The sequence below is a fragment of the Cephus cinctus genome, unplaced genomic scaffold, assembly GCF_000341935.2.
Source record: "Cephus cinctus unplaced genomic scaffold, Ccin1 Ccin1_scaffold1362, whole genome shotgun sequence".
Classification (NCBI taxonomy): Eukaryota; Metazoa; Arthropoda; class Insecta; order Hymenoptera; family Cephidae; genus Cephus; species Cephus cinctus.
In genome coordinates this window covers 21,685-35,433 of record NW_014333769.1, presented here as the reverse complement: position 1 = coordinate 35,433, position 13,749 = coordinate 21,685, and the positions used below count along the sequence as shown (strand labels likewise).

Sequence of the window (13,749 nt, the reverse complement as noted above, 5' to 3'; positions counted from 1 at the left end):
TTTTGAGAAAGAAAACAAAAAATATACAAACAAGTCGTGTCCGATCTCCTTAGAGCCTTACCCGGTCCATAAGACGAATTCAATTCCTTCGCCGTGTTTTGCCCTCATAGCTTGTGCTGCTGATTCGATAAGTGCCCATGGCGAATGACAGTTATATTCCCCGAACATGCCAGGAGGCCTTTGGTCAGATCGAATGCGTCCACTGTCTATATTGCTCCTTGTGTTCCAGCACACTGCAAAGAAAACGAAGGGAGGACGAAGGTTAGTGGGATTTAAGGAGTGAAGCCCCTAAAGAATATATATATATATACTTTTTTCACTTAGAAAAAGTAATCCGTGTCTCGGGCGCGGTTGGAATATTTAGCGAGTTTAGTCGTTTACGCTCTGCCAGGATCACTTTGCGTTTTAACGTTCGGCCTGGCGCGTTCGTAATGGAGCAATTCTTCGGGAATGAAAAATAGCAGGGTATCTCGTCTGGCCTGCATAAATCTCATTGTCCTCGACTGGTCGCGATAAAATATCGTCCGAGTAATTATTATATCTATGACTTTGCAGAAGATAATGCAATATTAAAAACGTTATTCCCCTCTGACGGGCCTGTTAATGCAGTGACAGCGATTATCTGGAATTGCTCCATCGCTCAACGATAAACTCGGTCGGTAAGGTAGATGCGTCTGGTGGGTCTTCACGGGGGAGAAAAACGAGCATCCAGGTACGACATGTATATACGTATATAGGGTTCTTAGTCTTTTATTTTACATCCCGCGAAGCCGACTTCACGTTTCTTTAAAGTTATGATACTTTGAGAAACTGAAGTTTCGCGTAAGTTTCGGGCGACGCCGATGACTTAAAAAATACTTGCTCGCTGGTGGAGGTCTGTTTGCCGACATTTTCCATTTTCTTTTTTGCTTATTCGAAGAAACCAAGAGAGGCAAGATGACGGTAAGATACGGAGATGAGACTCTGGCCTAGGAGCACAAAGGACCAGGGTCTCTGGCGCTCTGAGACCATATTCAAGTGGGTAAGCTCTGGGTGCCAGAGAAACGCGTCGCTACTTAAACAGCAAATAAAGCCGTAGTGGAAGTTCGGATTAGTAAAGAAAATGGACAAAAGGGAAGGCTGCGTGTAATGAAGCGGACCAAGTGCGATGAAAACTTACTGCTTCCTGTGTTTCCATGAGTTGAATATCTCGGGTCGTAGTGGATGTCGGTAATGTGCCAGAAGTAACCTGCAACGAAATACAGAGTTTTCATGTGTTTTTTCTTCATTTTTTTTGCAACAATCACTTAACCGGAAATCGCGTCCCCCAGACGTTCAGCCGATCCGCGGTCCGAAATTGTCACGCGTTTGGAAGGCGTAGCGAGTCGCTGAGGTTCGGTCGAAAAATTGTCGCGAGACTTTTTTGGACTGCCGATCGAGTGTCGGATTTGCCGGTTAAAAGTATTCAAGACGCCGGACGTTGCTCCGTATCGGCTATACGTGAATTTTCATCTCGGGTTTTTATCGAGACGATATTATTTCGTCGGAACGAACTTCCCTCGAGTGTCTATTTACCGGAAGAAATTGCCTCTCTATTCACCCAAGAAAGTGCATACGACGTGCGGGGCTTCCCGTCGAAACAATTTTTGAAGTGCTCCGCTCAATTTTACGACACCGTAGCTCGAATTTCGTTTAGACGTCGGGATCATTTTTTTCAACTCTTTCCCCAAATACCTCCGCGTCATCCGCAATCCACGAGTATTTACGTTATTCATTTATCAACGTGACGCCCGAAGACACTGAAGGGAATGAAAATTTTCTATAATAAATTTTTTTTTACCGTACAATAATAACACGCATGAAACTTCAGCGAGCGTATATGCTTCGCTTTGTCGCGTCTAACGAAATAACCTTAAAACTCAAGGACCAGTCCTAATGAAATTTCTTCATTGGATCTCCGTATGAGAAGGTCTTAAAGTTTCTTTTAGCACCGATATCGAATCACCCATAGAGCTATAGGGAAACCAAGATACGAATATTTAATAGATTTATTGATGATATCTCGGGCTACGCGTAAAATTCGATCCAGACTTCGTTCCGTTCCGGTAATTCCAATTCATGATTTCTAGATGATCGTACGCGGTGTCCGGGGATTGGAGTACGGTGGTTCCGGAATAAAAATTATCCGGCACATTGCCATTTCACGTGAAATATCGCCCGGGACTGTGATAACCGGCTGTTTTACGTCGAGCTCGTATTTACATTTTGAGTAGCGGCCCATTACCGGAATAATTTTCCGCGATATTCTACAAGTACTCCCCCGATTTTCATGGTGCGCCCGTAACGTTATTATCTCGGATTACGGATAGCGGAAAACAAAAAAAAAATGCTGAAAAAAAATATTAAAAGTAGGGGACAAAAAATGAAACTGAAATATAAAACGATCGAAACGAATGATATCGTTAAATTGAAAAGCACGACGGAAGAGAGCGAAGCTATTTACGTCCGAAATATATTTCGCCGTGATTCCAGACGTCGTCGGTCGGGCTAACACGTGGCCGAATAAAATTATTAACCAGATCCTCCAATATCTACGTGTATCGCGGTAAAGTTCAAAGACTCACCTATTTTACCGTTCACCGTGCACAGCCAGCACAGTAAAACCAGACAGTCGCGAATCATCCTTTCGGCGTCTGAAAGAAAAGTGTCAATCAAAAGCGTCGAGGATTTACGGGTTTGGATTGCACAGGCGTAGGAGTATATTTCTCTAGGATTCGCGAAGTCGTCAAAATCGTTGTTGTGTAATATGCAGCACAGCCATGTAGCTATGGGAAGCACCTTGCTTGGCCCCTCCTATAATCTCGCCAGGGCTGTTCAGCATCCCCCTTGGTAACGAGGTTCGTAGTTATCGTTAGTATTCACGGGAAATGCGAAAACTCCTCGTTGTAATTGAAGAAAGAGGGACGAGGTCGGGGGCGGCGGGGGCGGCGGCGGTAGCAAAGCACAATGAAAAGTATTCACGCGACTTACTAATTCGAGTGGCGTAAAATCTGTTTAAGCTGGAGCGAAATGTTTTCCGTTATATAAACTCGTAACGCCGTTCACGGCATAACCGGTAACCTAACCTCAAACACGAGGTTGGACACGAGCAGGGAGAGTAGGCACGTATCGTGATTCCCCACGGTCGAAAAAACACAGGCGTTAATCTCGTGCTGTAGACTGGCCGAATAGCGAGCGTCAACCGGCGGCCCTCGCCTGCCCCTCGCCTGCCCCTCGCCTGGCCCTCGCAGTGAAAGGGTCAGCCGAGGATATAAAAGATACTTCTCGCTATCATAAACCTCGTTCCTGTGGTTCCTACCCATTTCATAAATTTGACCAGGGCTTTCTCACGGGGTGCTACGTACATATATACCCGCACTGAAATCTGTTGTTCCTTGTATTTTCTCATGGTAAGAGGGTTACTTCCCTTTCGGCCGACTCCACGTGTTCATTGTTCTTTGGTTGGCAGTCGGTATCACGTGGTAAACTCTTACGTAGGCGCCGGCTTATTGTCTGCGGGTTCGGGGCGACGCTCGAGCGGACGCGATTAACCATTTTCGCGAGTCACTTCTCATGCGAATAAAGGCAAGTCATGCCTGTAAATTAGATCCAGAGGGATCGGTAATGATGCAACGAAATCATAGGCAGTTGGTCAAGTATGGCGAAGATTTGTGATAACGTTAGCCGATAGCGTCTGGAAGAGCGGGTCCGACAGCTTTGTGGGTTGGTAATTGAAATTTTTTTTCTTCGTGTTTTCCAAGCACGCGCCAGCTGATAGATGAAACGTGAAGATGACGGAATCGATATGTAACGTACGGAGAGTCGTGAAAATTCAAGGTTCGAGACGCGTTCAGCCGAATATTTACACGAGCGAATCTGTTGAGGTTATTCGACGTATGCTAAAGCACGCGAGACGCCGAACGTATGAGCTTATAAGCATATGTGGACATGCGAGGCCGTGATCGGAAACCCCTGGGACTTGCTCCGTATGGTGAAGTATGCCGAGTGTGGGAGAAAAAAAGGAGAAGGAAAAAAGCTTACTTGAAATCCCAGTGGCAAGGTGTCTACCTTATCGACATTTAGGATCGGGTTTCCGACCTTTTTCTAACAATCGTAGGTGCCCATAATACGAGTCACTTTGGCACACGTGAAAAGGACCGACCGTTCCGAAAGTCCAGTACGTCAAGGAGCTCCTTTCTATACGTCGGAAAACGAATGGAATCAGTCGGTACCTTGTTCGAGTAGCTTTCGAAAAAGTTTTCGGGCTTCGGGCTGTATATAGGGAAATAATCGGCATTGCAATGCGAAACGCCGATCTGCTTGGAGGTTCTCAGAATCTATCTTGAGACTGGGCGAAACAACGTTTATATACGTATACACGGAACAACCTATAGAAAGTGGTCTCTCGGTGGGTCTCCTATCTTGGCGATAGCGGAAAGAAGTCAAAGAAGAAGAAGAAGAAGAAAACGTCAAATCCCGTACCGCCTTCTGTAGTCCTACGATATCTCTTGGCAGCTGATAAAGCGAGGGTTCAATTCGATTCTAAAAGGTCATTGAGCGTCAAGCTGCAATTTTTCACAAAGGAAAACTCGCTCTTCCCTATATAGATTCGCATCTCTGACCTCGTGAAATCCAGCGCTAACCAGGAAAATCATTCTTCAGTCTCTATCGGCGTCGATGCTCCCTTTCGGTCTCGGGATAGAAAGAGTCCAAAAAATAAAAGCTAGCAGGTACCCAGCAGGCGATGAAAAATTCACGTAAAATAATATTTAAATATAAGCTTGCCACCACGCGGAATGCCAATCTGAAGATCTCTAGTACTCGACGCAATTCACTCGCCCTTTCCTATCGATGCTGCTGCTACTACGCTGCATACTAGAATTCCGTAAATAGCTGAGTGCTATGAAAACGGAAGCGACTGCAGCGCCTCTACCGCACAACCGGAGATCGAGAAACGCCTTGAATCTCCTGTGTAATCTCTATGCGCTCAGACCGTTGTGGACTGTTGAAAAATGACAAGTGGAAAAAAAAGAAAAGGATACAAAAGATTTGATATCCGTACGGTGCACGTAGCCATTTGACTTTAGAAGTAAGGACGGCACTTTTCGTAAGGTTAACAATCCCGTCGTCTCGTTCACCCTTGAAAATTCAGATTTGGACTCTTCTATCAATTCCCATCATGGATGTACGAGCAGTGAACTAACCAATCCAATATGAGATTTGGTAACGTTACGTAATCTATTTAATCATGACTATCGATAATACCAGCTATATGCTTTGCGTTAATGTAATTAGTATTCCCAATATGGTACTGGAACTCAGTTTCACCAATTTCTCGCTATTAACTAACGCACGTGGTATTTTGAATAGGCTACGTTATCCCCTGTTCTATATATATATATATACAGACATACATATTGCTACTGACGTTTCTTTTTATTCGTGAAACGTAATCACGTTCTCGGTATACAGTAACGTTATCGCAACCTCCGTTACTTCTGTTCTTGCATAACGATTTTGGATTTTACCGCATTGTGTGTCTTTCTGTGTATACCGGAGACCATGTATACAGTCGCTATAAAAAAGTGAATATCGTGGCTCTTTGCTATGGTAATCAGGGTAAAAGGAAATGTGACTGGAGATGGACAAAATGGCTGGAAGACCGTATCCTACAATGGAATATAAAGGTTGGCATACGTGGCGTAGACGTCACTCGTGTAACCTGGTAGTCAAATTTATTCTACCCTCACGTGAATTCATTTCGGAATTCGTCCCAGAGGGCTTCGTGACGGGATAGATAGTACGCAAAAGATATAGCAGGTAGGGCTACTAGGTTAGGTACTTTTCTTCCTGTTTCCTGGTTAACAGACGATTTCCGATCGATAATGGTAATGTCCTGGTCGTAGGTACCAGAGCCTCTCGAGATGGGAAATCCTAAGCCGCGAAGACTCAAACGACGTTCACCAGGATCCAGTCCCCTATTCGGCCTCCTGTAGGAACTATGTAATGTATATGTATATATATATATATATATATATATATATATATATATATATATATATATACACGTAACTTCAAGATAGGCTTTCTTCAACGTGGTAACACTAATTTCACGGATAGAGAGCCGTGCAAACAAGAGAGAGAGACACGACTACCCCGGATGTTTTGCGCTGGTCCCTCATTTTGGGTAAAACCCATTCGATTATCCTTATAAGGACTTTTTTTTTTCCTCGAGTCATCCCCGGTCTACGTATTTCACGCAACATACGTTAAGACCAACCTATCTCAGATAGGGACAACCTCATCCGATCTGCGTCCTCCGTGCCGTCACCTATTTCCCAGCATCCCTTTTCTTTTTATTTCCACGAAAATCCTGGAGCATCAGGCACTTCGTACGCGGCCTCTTTATTGGCCCCTTATGAAAAGTCGGATCAAATGAAAATATTTCTTCTTTGAAGTCATCGGAACGCATTTAATTTAGACGCGAGGCACCAGACTCTGTATTGGGGTAGCAGAGTGCCACTGGGACAATACCGAGCCACGTGTCCGGGGACATTGGGCGGAAGTACCTTTTGGCGTACAAATTGCGAAAATGCGAGAGAGCCCAAGGAACTCGAGTGATCCATTCGTCTAATATATATACCAGACTGATCCACTTTAGCAATATACTCGGGTGATCCATTCTCGGAGGATTACAGCTTCTCCGGGAGAAATAAGTGGATCAGTGTGGCCGGTAAGGCGGGAAGTTTTGAAAAAGTGCGTTTTTACACGTTACCTTCATTCTACCCCTGCGTCACGGGTTTTTCGGGTACGCGCCCGTAACGAGGTACGTAACTGCGGACACTTGGCTTCCGGGTAATAAAGGGATGATCTTTCTCGTCCTGCGACCGGTCTTCAAAGATTCATTGAGCGCTGACTTTGCTCGCGTTTATTTCCCTTAACGATGTCATCCCCTACTTCCGTATCCTATCTGCTAGATTGCTAAAGTTTTTAAGGAGTTACTCTCTGCCCGCCCAGCGATTCCATTCAATTCCATTCTATAAATCTACGAACGCTGGCGAGACGTACGTTCATATAAATTCCGACCGGACGTCGTTCGTTTATATCGAATGCAAGTTGAACGGGCTCTGCCCCGGGTACCAGGCGCTCGCGCAGTCGGGGCTCGTGCGTCCGACTGCTGAAACGCTGACTGGTTAACTGGTTTGCAGCCTGGCAGAGCCTGGCTTTGATAACAATGAGGAACAGGAGCGAGAGAATGGCAGGGGGAAAAGATAGCGAATTGAATGAGTGTAGAACAAAGAAATGGAGAGAGAGAAAGAGAATACGAGGGGATTCTGTCAGCCAGATAGAAGTGAATCAGTATATATATATATATATATATATATAAAAGTGTGGAGAACGACCCTCCATATATATTCAACGAATATTTGTGATCGAAGATTCACGAATAAGCATTGCACAGCTTGAATAAGCGAACAGCGAACGCTGAACAGTTTTGTCTGAACAATTCTTTTTTTTTTGTTTTTTAGCAATCAGCCAATCACTAAGCCCACAATGTTACGTATATGTTATATATACATGTCTTACATCAGAGTGATAAAAAATATTTTTTCACTCGAATAGTCCGTAACGTATTCGAGTATATTGCTATAATATGTTTTTCTCGTCTACTCTATCATCGGGTCAGATGCTACCATGCTAACAACAGCTATCAACTCGAGAGCTAATTTTTTTTTTTTTTTTTTTTTTTTTTTTTTTTTCTTTCCCCGGAAGAAACGATGTATTAAGTCTTCCTGCGAATTTATGATAGTGTCGGCAAGTGCGTGAATTAGTGAGGCAGAAGTTCTTTCCTTGCTCGGGCAAGCAGGAACAGATAAGTATGCAGCCCCCACTCGCTGAGACTAGGTCAACCTCGTGTTCAGCCACATAGCACAAGAGGTCGTAAAAGCTTAGTACTATCCTGGCTGCGTGGCAAAATGAAAGCGACACTTTCCCTCGAAATGATGTTGCGTCGGATGGATGATAAAGAAAAAAAAAAGAGAGAGAGAGAGAGAGATAGGAAAAAGCTATGAAACAAAGATCAATGTAGATAGGGAGAGAAAATGAAAAATGACTTGAATGATATTGAACCGACAGATGGCAGCACTTGACAGTCGAAAGAGGAAATAATTGCGTTGATTGGCAACCGGTATAGGGCTGATTCGCGGTTGGCCAATTCAACTGGGATGGGCTTTCGTGTCAATGATACCGTGAGGCGGTTAATTATCAACCACATAGAGGTTAATACTTCCAATAACGTGACTGTCCGCTCTATGAATAACGATCGATTTCTCGGGCGTTCTATTGAAGAGTGGCTTTGGTGAAAGTGGCGTACGAGCTAACGGCGAAGGAGAAGGAGAGAGAGAGAGAGAGAGAGAGGGGACGATGTATAAAACGGGAGAAAAATATGCCGCAGCTACACCCCCAAGTGGAGCGGAAGAGTCTCTTCCCCCTTTATTGCATCGAATATAAATATCCGGGTGCGATGCTGGAGACTCTCATTTAATACCCGTCGCGCAATGAATTTTTATACAGCCCTGCGTTGCCTGTTTAATAAAGTTTGCTCGAGATCAATTTTTTTTCGCGTGTTTGTAAAATTCGTCAAATTACAATGGGAACCTTGTGAAATTTACGTAATCCGTACAATTCGAGAGGAACGCCGTGAAAGGGAGCGAGGGGAAGGAAACGAAGATGGATACAGAGCTGGATGCTGTGAAAATTCTTTTCTTGATCCATCCAAACTCTATGGCACTTTCGATCGGTCGTGTTATCCGAGAAATTTCTTTCCTTATAATAATTTCCTTATATACCGGGTGTCTCGTAATGATCGAACGTCGCATCCATTTGTGCTCCGCGTGACGTAAAGAGTAGTCGAGAGAAACTTGAAACTTTTGCCAGGACCCTGAATAGTCGGACTCGTCTTGTTCCGAAGCTAAGAGTATCGTGTTCGATGTAGCTGCAAGAGGAATAATAATAATAATAATAAAGGCCACGTCATTCTCTTGGCAAGTAATGTGTCAAAGAAAAGAGTCCGTCGTCGTTGCCACAAACGTGGCGGTAATTTCTCGCTAAGAAATTTTTCCAGCGGTCGCTGCACGTGGATTTCAGAGCGGAGCCTCGACGAGGCGACGTAACTTCCGTTTTTCCTCGGAGAAACGACGGGAAAGAGAGAAAAAAAGATAGATCGATTCGAATTGGATAAAGTGAAAAGTCCGTCGGGAGACGCCAATGCGTTTTCGTTGACTGGACGACGTGCGAGGCGGGTCGACGTCACGTGATTCTACTTAGGAAAAGTCAACGAGCCTCATGCCGGCCGGAGGATGAATAAATGCATGCGGAGAGAAGCATTCGCGTGGGTTTTAATATATATATACATAAAAGGAGACAGACGTAGCGAGTGAGGGTTAAAAAATAAAGAAAAGTAGGAGACGGAGGGGTTCCGTTTAAAATTATCGTTAATACCACGTGATACCACATGCAAAAAAAATTGGACAACCGTAGCGTGTTACTTTTTGTAGGAAGCCAGGGAAAAATTAAATTTTTTTTTTTTTTTTTTTCCCTCTACCACCCCACTCCTCCGCCACCCGCCACCACCCCTTTTTGTTTCTTCCACGTACACTGGCACATTCGTGTACACGGCGATACAATTACTTCTGGCTGGTCTAACCTAACCTATCGCGACTTTATAGACGCGCCCGGAAAAATTAATTTTTTTTTTTTTTTTTTTTCCCTCTACCACCCCACTCCTCCGCCACCCGCCACCACCCCTTTTTGTTTCTTCCACGTACACTGGCACATTCGTGTACACGGCGATACAATTACTTCTGGCTGGTCTAACCTAACCTATCGCGACTTTATAGACGCGCCCGCGGAATAGGGAACGAGTAGCGTGCATAAATATTTGAAAAAAAAAATAATATAAAAAAAAAAATTACGCCAATTTGAGTGCAGCCCGGAATATTTAATTCGATACACGGATGATTATGCATTCGAGTCATTCGCACGTAAATGCAAAGCGGACGATGTACTTTTTAGTGAGATTTTTTGTCCGCTTTTCCTACCCCCCTCTTCCCCCAATCCTGTCACCTCTACCACCTTCTACCCCCCCTCGCTTCTATTTCTCTCGTTCACGTAAATTCACCTGCCACCTCTGGCAGAACGTTACGAGCCCATGCACAAGCGCGTTTTACGTGTCGTTAACTACGCGGCCGGAAGACCGATAATTTTAGGAATACCTGTACCTACGTATACACCTATAACGTAGCAGACTCGAGTACCGCGCGCGTGACTGTACAGCTAGGTAAAATTTTTAGTAAATAGAAAAAAAATGAGTGTCAGCCAGTCGACGTTACAGCGTCCATTATACTGTACGTGGTACAGTATTATTTCATCAAACAAACTTGATTTTACTATAGAAATCAAATAAGCGTGTACAGTTGGCACAGAGCTGAAAATCCTACTGACTGAAGTTGCCCGTGTCTATTTGATTTCTGTGTGACGAAGCCAAATTCCCTCGGCACGTTTATCCTGCTCAAGTGTGTTTAACGATGTCGCGTAAGTTCTAACGTATGTTTCTAATTATGAAAAATATTTATATTTATTTATACCCCTTTACGGTGCTTTACGTAACGCTATATGTATATGATAGCAGGCGCGTAGGTTCCTACTTCCTATATCTGGTAATTGACCGAGTTTCCTGTAAGCGAAATGGCCGAGACTGTCGATTCGCTCGTATCTACCTTGAGGCAGTGGCACCTAATGTTATCAAAGGGATTGATGGCTGCGCTAATTCTGGACAGTTAAATATCTCTCTCTCTCTCTCTCTCTCTCTCTCTCTCTCTCTCTCTCTCTCTCTCTCGCTTCCACGTATGAAACATTGTGACGTTGCTGTCCCCTTCTTAACAACTCACTTAGTCGGGATGATGAGATGCTATTTGTACGAGCAAGTGGTTTAGTTTACTTGGAGAACGACATCGGACCGACCGACACCGTTTCCTTTATTTATGATTTATGAGTTATCACGATCATTAATCTTTCGTTGACCCGGGTCCGCTGAGATTTCAGAGTTCCAATCAGATTTTTCCGGCCTATTTATCACGCCGACGACTCGTGTTGGTTTATAGTATATATATATATATATAGGGACGCGAATCGTTTCTCTAAGTCAAAGGGGCCACACGATTGTCATCTCAAATTTGAATATATATTAGCAGTCCCTTCTCGGAGAGTTAAGACGACGCTTATCGCGCTTAAATGTTCCATGGAGGACATATATATATATATATATAGAGACAGATAGAAGGTATGTGTGTCTCTCTTCAACCCGCGAGCTATTTAGATGCTTTAACTTATTGTCCGTACCTGCCGTACCCGAATGCCTTTTCTGGTACCTGGGAATGCTCACTGTCAATTCAATTATTCATAGTGCCGAAATCCCTTATCAATCTGTGAAATAGAGTTCCATCATACCGATCCTGTACCTACGCCATACTTTGACTAGTGCCAAGAGTTCTGATTTTTGGTATTAAAAAATTTACGATTTATAACACAATTAAATTTTTTTTTTTTTCAATTTACGTTAATCGTCGATCACTGTTTCGACCCGAGTGCAGTTTTCGAAAACAATCCTCATGTTTCAGGATTCGCAATATTTCTCGTGTCTCGCGTTCTGTCATAAGCGTTCCTCGCTTTTACGTCTTACGAAGATTTTTGTTTTTTATTAGAAAAAATGTTTATTTTCATTCCCTATATTTTCGTCCTCGGGTGATTGCGTTAAACGGCTTTTTGATATTAAAGACGGTAAATAATAATTTCACTGAATTAAACGTCGCCGCATATCCGCAAGTTTTCTCGTGGACTCTACCTTCTTTAATGGTGACGTAATTGTGAGAGGTGTTCGATCGTAAATTTTAAATTAAGTATGAAATAAAGCCTCGCTCTATATACTTTCAATTTAGATTACTTATCAGTGGCGCGACTTGATGGTTATTCAAATTTAATACTTACGGGATTGATATGGGAATTTTTAATGGGGGACCCGTACAAGTTCAAAAATTATTACAGCAATGACATTTGTACAGGTTGCTTATAATAAATTTCAAAATTTCTCAATTATCGTGATACAGATTCAATTTGACTGCGATATCACTTGTCGTAGACAATCGGGCATTATGTAGAGACCTCGTATACAATATACCTTTTTCCGCGACGCTGCCGTTACACGATAAACTCATTGGAGATCTCAGATTATCGTACGTGTCGGAAGAAAATCCTGAGAACCGTAGCTTCGACTAAATCTCCAGTGTATAGGTACTTATATAAGGCTTTTGGTATACATTATATATATATATATATATATGGCTGTACAGTATATACGTAGTACATAAAACTATATAAATTCCAAGGGTCGGCAACGAGGAGACGAATAAAAGATTGAATCGCTTTTTTTTCCCCGTCCTTATGTAATTCGCAAGGCGAACTTAGTTAAAGTAGTTAAAGACAAAGTAGAACAGCTTAAGAGCTTTATAAACCAATGCTGCAAAGCCTCTTAAGACTATCATCATTTTCAACTCGTCTAACGAGATACACACTCTCCATCCGTAGCTTTACTGCCATTATGAACACGTAACAAGCTTTTCAGCGGTGCCTGTCCCACCTACGTCGAGCAATCAGCTCACGTCAAGTGGTATTGAACTGGGAGAAATTTGCAAAAGAAAAAAAAACAAATTTTTCACGATCCCCGATACATTGACTCGTGGCTTTGCGTAGGTGACTCGGTGACGAGTGTCAGTGAGTTCGTCAGCAAACCCGAAAATTCGTCCCTGCCCGAGGGCTCGAAACGACCTCTTTAAGAAAACGAGAGGAAGGTATAGAATGAAAAAAAAAAAGAAGGAAATAGAAAGGAAAAAACGGACCAGTAAAGAAATCGTAACAGCCTACAAACGGATCCCTCCCGTCTCACGCGTATAAGAAAACACGTTTCAACAATCTAGAGGCTGTCAAAGGTTTTCTGGTAAAATCAACAGCACCGTTGAGGATCAAAAATTTCAGTCGTGCACTGGTACATATAATATGCCTATACATATATACGATACGAATCCACATAATTATGGAAATTCCGCCAATGTCCAATGTAACGGGCATTATAATTTTTTTTTTCTCTCTCACCGATTATTAATCACTGTCGAATATTACGCCTCCACCGTGCACCTTCGATTTACAGAAGAAATTCAAATTTCCACCCACAATATGCACCCGTTATTATATCTCTGCATGTACGAAGTGGTATCACTGTTATCACTAGGGCGTATCAATTCGATCTTGGTAAACCATACATACATATATATATATGTATATATATATATATATTTATTTCCTCGTCACTGACAGTCAATACAGGGATGAATAATTTTCACTGTTTTACTCGGTACGTTATCAATGCCAATTTCTTATCATAACGTAACACTTGTTATTTTCGCGTAATCGCCAAGGACGCATCAAGACGCATCCACCGCGACGATCAGCGTACTGGCCCGCACCCCGCTAGAGTCAACTCCGTTTCGCTGTGCTGGGGGGTTGAAGGGACAGGCGAGGGGTGGTGCGAGACTTGCGGCTGCGCGCTTTCGAGTCTCTTCAACCCATTACATTCTCTCGCTCAGCCCCTCTCCCCCCCCCCCCCCGCCCCCCCCCCCC

At 43.3% G+C, this 13,749-nt stretch overlaps 2 protein-coding genes across 6 annotated transcripts in view; one reads left to right on the top strand and one right to left on the bottom strand.

Annotated features, from left to right (window-relative positions):
- The window catches only part of LOC107273073 (acid sphingomyelinase-like phosphodiesterase 3a), a 28,182-nt gene extending 14,524 nt beyond the window's left edge, over positions 1-13,658 (bottom strand). Inside the window, exons 1-4 of one of the 5 annotated variants that reach the window (XM_025090376.1) lie at positions 13,303-13,658; positions 2,604-2,672; positions 1,160-1,228; positions 62-233 (exon numbers count right to left, since the gene is read on the bottom strand). In XM_025090376.1, the coding sequence (XP_024946144.1) occupies positions 62-233; positions 1,160-1,228; positions 2,604-2,661 (299 nt within the window). In that variant the 5' untranslated portion in view covers positions 2,662-2,672; positions 13,303-13,658. Of the gene's footprint in view, positions 1-61; positions 234-1,159; positions 1,229-1,819; positions 1,941-2,603; positions 2,673-3,383; positions 5,987-13,224 lie in introns of those variants that run through there. The other 4 variants (XM_025090377.1, XM_015750876.2, XM_025090378.1 and 1 more) reach the window with 4 other exon arrangements.
- Positions 1-13,749, top strand: part of LOC107273072 — a 54,524-nt gene that overhangs the window by 37,969 nt on the left and 2,806 nt on the right. The gene's annotated exons all lie outside the window — the stretch shown is intronic.